We start from the raw sequence: 7,419 nt of genomic DNA, 5'->3' as shown, positions 1-7,419 counted from the left end.
GCGTTTAAAAAGTTAAAGGTACCGCAGCGCTGGAATTCCAGTCCGAGCAGGGCAGATATTACATTACCAAGGTCAACACCAGTGTGATAGTCTTTTGTTCTTCAGTCGGCAATTAAGAACCGAAATGAAGGAAGACGCAGAAGAAACATACAGTAGCAGCAACCTGAGCTCCGATGTACGTACCATTTAGGCCTCAGCAAGCCAGCATTGCCACAACAGTCAGACACGTCTTTAGCCAAATGGTAGCTCTGCTTTAGGGAAAGTGATCTCAGACCCCCCTTAAAGGACCCAAAAGCGAACCATACTCAGACCGTTTGGTTGTGTGTCCATTCGTGGTTTGATTTCTTTGTGATATGTAAAAGCGACGAGGTCTTGGTCCACTTTGCGATTCTTTTCGACATGTGGACTGCTTTTGAAGAAATATCGTACTACAGTGCATTCTATCTTTTGCAGTTCTGGTGCCAAGTTATCTTTCACATCTTATTGGGCTTAAACTGTCAGATACTGTACACAAGGTTTACAAAAACACAGTTGGTTATGTTATGTCTAAAGTGAAAGTAGAGAGTTGGGAGAAAATCGGATGCATCCCTTCTGCATGAGCTCTTAAATTTGTTAATACATCAACAAAAGAGAAAATCACTCACTGCTCTTCACTGAAAAACTTCAGTAGCTTAAATAAGAATCAACATATAATTTATACAGTGAAGTATATGTAGTGTTTTATTATTTACATTATTCAATTTCTTATTTGAATGGTGCTGTTATATACACCTACTGTGGCTTAATACTGCTGTTTGTTTAATTTGTATATTATATTGTGTATTTGTAATGATTGTGTAATGAATGGATTCCTGTTCCTTCTACGACAACCTCAATTAAATGTTGGGTGCAAGCACTTGTGCTCGTTTGACAGATGTTGTTGAAGGTGGAAGTGTTTACATGCAAAATGCACTGGGGTCTGAGTTCTTTTGAGGTTGTGGTGTGAACAAGAAAGGGTCTGAGTATTTTCATGCATCACAGAGGCTAGAGTTTACAGAGAATGGTGCAAAAGTTGGTTGCAGTTCTGTGGGCATAAAGGTCAGAGGAGAATGACAAGACTTTTCAGTCTCACAGCAGCTGAAATTGCACAATATTACAACAAAACTATGAGGAAGAGCACCTCTGAACACACTGAAGTTTGGATCATTGAAGTGGATGAGATACAGCAGAGAATAACTAGTGGGCACAGACATAAAAAATCTGGACAGTTCAAGAGTGTGAACACATTCAAATATTGCAAGGTTTGACCAGTGGGTCAAAGTTTGATCAGTTAACATGACCCCATTGGACCCCTTCTGGTAGATGCTGTAACTACACCATCTGAACCCAAAAGCATCTTTCCATTCAAGTCTATCAATAATTCGTAATTATATAACAATTTTCTCCAAAACTAAAGATAGCTTTACATAGCCAAAATCACAGGCAAGAAATAACATATTTTTCAAACCTTTGACTTTTGAGAGTATTACCTTTTTTTCTGTTACTTTTGATCAACTGAATGCATCCTTACTGAATATATATATATATATATATATATATATATATATATATATATATATATATATATATATATATATATATATATATATATATATATATATATATATATATATATATATATATATATATATATATATATTGTTGTGAATTTTTTTTTCAGGGTTCTTTGATGAATAGAAAATTCATCATGTATTTGAAATAGAATCTTTTGTAACATTGATTATACATGTCTTTACTGTCACTTTTGATCAATTTAATTCATCCATGCTTAAAAGTATTCATTTATTTCCATAAAAATAATATATGTATATATATATTCTGTACAACACCCACCCCCCACCCCACATAATATTTATATTTTCACTGTATCTTTAGTCAACTAAATGCAGCTTTGGTGGGCACAGGATACTTCTTTCAAAAGCATTTTAACATAGGCTATATACATTGTAATGTATACTGTGAGTGCAGTGTCATTAAAATAGGCTAAGTGTCTGAGCGAAGATACTAAAAGCCAATCAGAGCAGATGAAACAGCTGGACCACAGTTCAAGGTTGATCAGATACATGTGTTTATAGAGAGAAACACACCATAGCACTGAACTCCACAGCGGTGAAGACCACAGACCTGCTCCATTACAGTAAGTTTTCCAAACTTTAGTCAACCTCTAACATTGCTTTGACGGTGAGTCAGGGTTTTCTCTGTCTTATTTTTTGGAATATGATTACAGGATTGTGCTCAAGAGATTCTTTGTGCGCATATGTTGTACAGATTATTTAAATGCAAGACAAGAACAGCTTGTTTTTTAGCTTAGTTTTACATTTTCTGCAGGTCTGTTTTAGAGTCTGTTTTTGTAAATCAGCAGTGCAAGTGTGACTCTGTTAATGAGTGATTTTAATGAACTTTGATTCTTTGCTTCATCTGTTTTTGGCAGGTCATTAACATTGATGGTGATGGTGCCTATTTATAGTTCAATATAGTTTAAAGAACAGATGTATACAGTAACTATAAGAACAAACAAGACCATGTTACCATGTTTCAAGTTCCCATGTAAAAACTTAATATTGCATCAAAATTGCTTTTGAGAGTGTAATAAAAAAAAATAAAAAAATAACACGATATGATACCATGGTACCATCTTTCGTTGTTATTGCAAAGGATGTTTTAAACATTTAGGTTCGACTTAAGTTGTACTGTAAATGCTTGCAGTATCTGGGCGGAACCTTCACTATCGAGTACTGGAGCGATACGGACTGTTTTTGCAGACGAACCGAGGCGCTCAAGGGAATTTAAAAAGGTAAAATCAGCTGTTTTTATTAGAATATCGCTGTATTATGCTTTGTTGATGGTTCTGGACGGATGTACTCTGTTCTGAGGATGGTAGTAGTTTTGTTTTTTTCTCCGCTACATGTGTATATATATAGACAGATCGCATGCTGCCCGTAAAGACCTTGACAGCTGATTAATATGACCACTGCTGCTATTTAAAATGTTTTTTGCTCTCTCTCTTTTTTCCCCCTGAACTTTAAAACTTATATTTAAGTTGAATTGAGAGCCTGTATCAGAATAAGTATGTGCTTTCGTTATTACTGCTGCTTTTATTGCTTCTCTTGTTTTACTCTCATGTGAATATAATGTACCACTTGCCTGGGAAAATGTATGTGGAAAGGTTTGCTAACGTTAAACGTATGCTCTGGTCAAGCCCAACCACCTAGCCTCAACGTTATTAAACACCTAACTTGATTAAGAGTTCTGACTTAAAATAAGACACTTATTGACAGCTTCTGAGGGTTCCAAGTTCAACTTGTTCATTTTGATGTATTTAACATCTTATGTTGTCAATGTTGAGGACAGTTGTGTACATTGTTTTTTTTTTCAGGATTCTTTGATGAATAGAAAGTAAAACATAAATGAAAATAAAAATAAATACCAGCATGTAGCTATCTGAAGTATAATTTTTTGTTACATAATACACTACTGTTTGGGATCAGTAAGATATTTTTATTTTTATTTTTATGGAAAGAAATGAATACTTTTAAGCATGGATGAATTAAATTTATCAAAAGTGACAGTAAAGACATGTATAATCAATGTTACAAAAGATTCTATTTCAAATACATGATGAATTTTCTATTCATCAAAGAACCCTGAAAAAAAATTTCACAACAATATATATATGTGTGTGTGTGTATACTATCTTTTATTTTTTTTAGCATCAAATTAGTATATTAGAATGATTTCTAAAGGATCATGTGACACTGAACACTGGACTAATGAACTAATTCAGCTTTGCCATCACAGGAATAAATTAGGCCTACATTTTAAAATATATTTAAATAGAAAAAAAAGTTATTGTAATAATATTCCACATTTTATATATATATTTATTATTATTATATTTTTTGTGGCATTTTAATCAATTAAATGCAGCCTTGGTGGGCATAAGAGACGAGACTTCTTAAAAACAAAAAAACAAAAAAATCTTAACGTTTTTTGTTTTTTTTCACCCTGTACATATATTTATTCACTCAAAACTATAGAAATACAGTGTAAATAAATAAACAAATACAGTTTGTTCCTCTCTTTACAATATTAAAAATGTAGCCTATTTGACACAGTGCAGGGCTATTAAATTGAACTGCAAAAAAGTGTAATTTTGGTGAAATAAAATGTTGAAATAAGATACAAACTTTCCTTTAGTGATTCCTATTATTTTTAACCTAAAGTTTTGATTATTTATTCAACAAAACATGAAATGATCTTCTTGTGTAATTAGCTGTCCCTTAGGATCATGTGTTTGTTTGTTAGCAGAATACTTATGTGCACTGGATGTGAAGTGTTTAATCAGTGTTTTTTTTCTTTCTTTCTTGTCTCTGCAGTGTAGGATGGCTCAAGCAGACAGCAGGGCTCTGGCTTTGGGAGTTCTGGCAGGGGCTGCTGGGATCAGCTTGGCGATCGCCTACTTCCGGAAAGTTGGAACAGGTGATGGCAGAGTCGTACACCTGAGCAGCAATGCAGATCACACGGGAGGCAGTCTGGGTCTGCAGACGGGCCAGGCCGAAGTGCTGGATCGGCTGGGTGCTCTGATCCATTGTGTGTCTGAGCTCAAAGAGGAGGTGAAAGCCCTGAAGGAGGCACTTCCACACCTGCAGGACAACGTCAGAGATCAGCTTAGGGGCCGAAGCAGGGAAGAAATTGGTGCTCGCAAGGCAAGTCCACTTCATCGAACTCCCACCAGGAGAAAAAGAGCAGGTGTCCCAGACAGAACTGAAGGACAAAGCTCGGAAGAGGCAGAGAGTGAAGGAGGGTGAGTTTACTGAGATCCCAACTTGGCAGGTGTTTCAATTGTGCGTTTTTTCCCCCGTAGAAATTCTTCTAACTGACACATATTTATTAAAGGGATAGCCTAGTTCACCCAAAAATGAAAATTCTGTCATTAATTACTCATTCTTATGCAGTGTCACCGCAACACCTTCTCTTACGTTGTTCCAAACCCATAAGGCTTTAATTTGTCTTCGAAACACAAATTAAGATATTTTTCTGTTCAAACATTCATAACGTGATTACAAAATAAATCTATATGGATTGAGTACATTCGCATTAATACATTCACTCAAACATCTGTTCATCATAAAGCAATCATTGGATTAAACCACTCGATTCATATGGATTTATTTTACAACTCTTTATGAATGTTTTGGAGCATCAGAGTTTTGGGTGAATAGGCTTTCAATGGAGGCACAGAAATCTCTCAGATTTCATTACATTTATCTTAATTTGCGTTCCAAAGATGAACACAAATCTTTTGGGTTTGGAACGACATGAGGGTCGGTAAATAATGACAGAATTTTCATTGATGTGTAACCTATGCCTTTAATTATATTTAATGATATCACATTTGTTTCTATGACATCCCTAGACAGTCAGATTCTTTGGTTAACCGATGCACCTTCGGTCTATGAATCATTTTACGCATTAACAGGGCTTCACAAATGTGGAAGCAGGAAGCTGAGAGCGTTCAAAACATTCAAATTCATAAGCAGTGTGTCAGTTGTTAGTTTGTCTTGACAGAGCACCAGTTTGGTACCACTTTGGTACTGTCCAACCATTTTACTGGTATGATGGCATTTTTGGTGAACAGGGTTTTGAAAATAGTTGACATCAGTGGCTAAATTCCAGAGCAGATTAAGGGTTGGAAGTGCTTTTTTTTTTTTTTTGTGCAAATTACTCTTATGATTTACTCACGACCTGCAAATTATTGTATAGAAAGTATAGTTTTTGAGAATAGACATTTTAGATATTAGAGGGAATGTTAAAGCCTACAAATATGGTAAAAATAATAATATTATGAATGGAATGATTATGCCTAGAAATAACTGTTTTTGATTAAATATTATTTTGACTAATTCTGTTTGTTTTTTTACTAAAAGCTAATCAACTAGTAATTAAAGGGCCAGTAAGCAATTTCTTAGAAACACTGTTGATATTTGAAATCATCCCAAGCACACCCCAAAATGCACAAACTCACAATTCAAGAGTGTTTGTCTCTTTATCATAGCTGAAGCGAAAGCAAAATTGTGCTTCACGAAAATGAGATTCGAACATATACAAGCAAGAGTTTGTTGTTAGTCGCCAGAAGCACACCAGCTCCAGAAAAACAATGCCACTCAAACCTGTCCTGTTATTAGAGAAAACGTTACAACAACAGCATATCTTGGTTCTGTGAAAACCAATGTTACTCGCGTATGGAGCAGAAACAACGCAACCTCGGTTGCCTACAACCTACAAGCGTGTTGTGGTGCTCGGCCTGATCCACATTCAACAGCGTTTCTCATAAATCGCTTACTGCACATTTAAAACAAAAAACATAACTAATGCATTCCTAGAAAATAAACAAAATCAGTTTTTTAAACTGTATTTAGACATGCCCCTAGTTTTGGAAAATGCCCTCTGCTGATTTTAGTAGAGCAGTGTTCGTTCTTAATTAAAAACATTTTGGATTTTGATTGGTTTTTGACATCTCTGCACTGGACAAATGTTACATAATTTTGAGTTTTAGGAGGATTAGTAGTGTACACATAGCTGGGGCATGATTCAGGGAGAGAGACGAGAGCGTTCGTCTGTACAGACGAGGTGAACTCCGCTGCCTCCAGTCATTCATTTTAACGATTGTTCGCTAAATTCAGCATTAAGCACTTTACAAGTCTGTTCCAGTCTCACTAAATTCTGCTCCTGAAGCCATTCAGAAATAATCTGTTTTGTTTTCCATAGCATTAAACTTTAGTTCTTGTCATTTTTAACACGTTATGTTCTTCAACGCCTTAAATATCCAAAAAATGATTTGTTATTTTAAGCCGCTTGGTTTGTGCAATTTCGCCTCCACATACTCGAAGTGTAAAAATAAAGGAAGCCCTGGAGGCGTCTAAAGAAACGTCTCTGCAATCGGTTTTCATAAGTTGTTTTTATGTCTGTTTGAGCATTTCTAGACCATGACTGTGTTTTGTGTTGCTCAATGCACGGTTATCATGGTTTTGAGCAGCTAGGATGTGTTTTAACACCACAATGCAGTGCAGAAAATTTATTCAAGAGCATGTGTGTGTAGTTTGGGCTTCAAAGGACCGTTCATCTGTCAAAACAGTTTCCTCCTTTCTGTCTCTCTTTAAAGCACCGGCCGACCAGTCTAAAAGAGTGACTGCTGATGAGTTATCACAGCCTAATTTTTACTGTCTCGTGTAGGAACTTGCAATTCTGTCAACGTTCCACTTCCCACATTGCTAGAATGAAATCACGTCACAGCTCGCCTTAGTTGTTGAAGGATCTTAATACTTGAATGTTTAAAACGATACCATTTATTATGTTTGATTGCCGTAGATTTAGAAAAAG

The 7,419-nt window shown here is 35.6% G+C and overlaps 1 protein-coding gene across 2 annotated transcripts in view; it reads left to right on the top strand.

The window, feature by feature from the left end:
• The first annotated feature begins 2,121 nt into the window (after positions 1 to 2,121).
• rmdn2 (regulator of microtubule dynamics 2) overlaps positions 2,122 to 7,419 on the top strand; it is a 45,795-nt gene continuing 40,497 nt past the window's right edge. The window contains exons 1-3 of one of the 2 annotated variants that reach the window (XM_084391643.1): positions 2,122 to 2,176; positions 2,746 to 2,833; positions 4,416 to 4,843. In XM_084391643.1, the coding sequence (XP_084247769.1) occupies positions 4,422 to 4,843 (422 nt within the window). In that variant the 5' untranslated portion in view covers positions 2,122 to 2,176; positions 2,746 to 2,833; positions 4,416 to 4,421. Of the gene's footprint in view, positions 2,177 to 2,201; positions 2,221 to 2,745; positions 2,834 to 4,415; positions 4,844 to 7,419 lie in introns of those variants that run through there. The other variant, XM_084391642.1, reaches the window with a different exon arrangement.

This window comes from Rutilus rutilus, assembly GCF_951802725.1.
Source record: "Rutilus rutilus genome assembly, chromosome: 20".
NCBI lineage: Eukaryota > Metazoa > Chordata > Actinopteri > Cypriniformes > Leuciscidae > Rutilus > Rutilus rutilus.
Note: the sequence above shows the minus strand (reverse complement) of the source record. Positions and strands in the feature narration are given on the sequence as shown.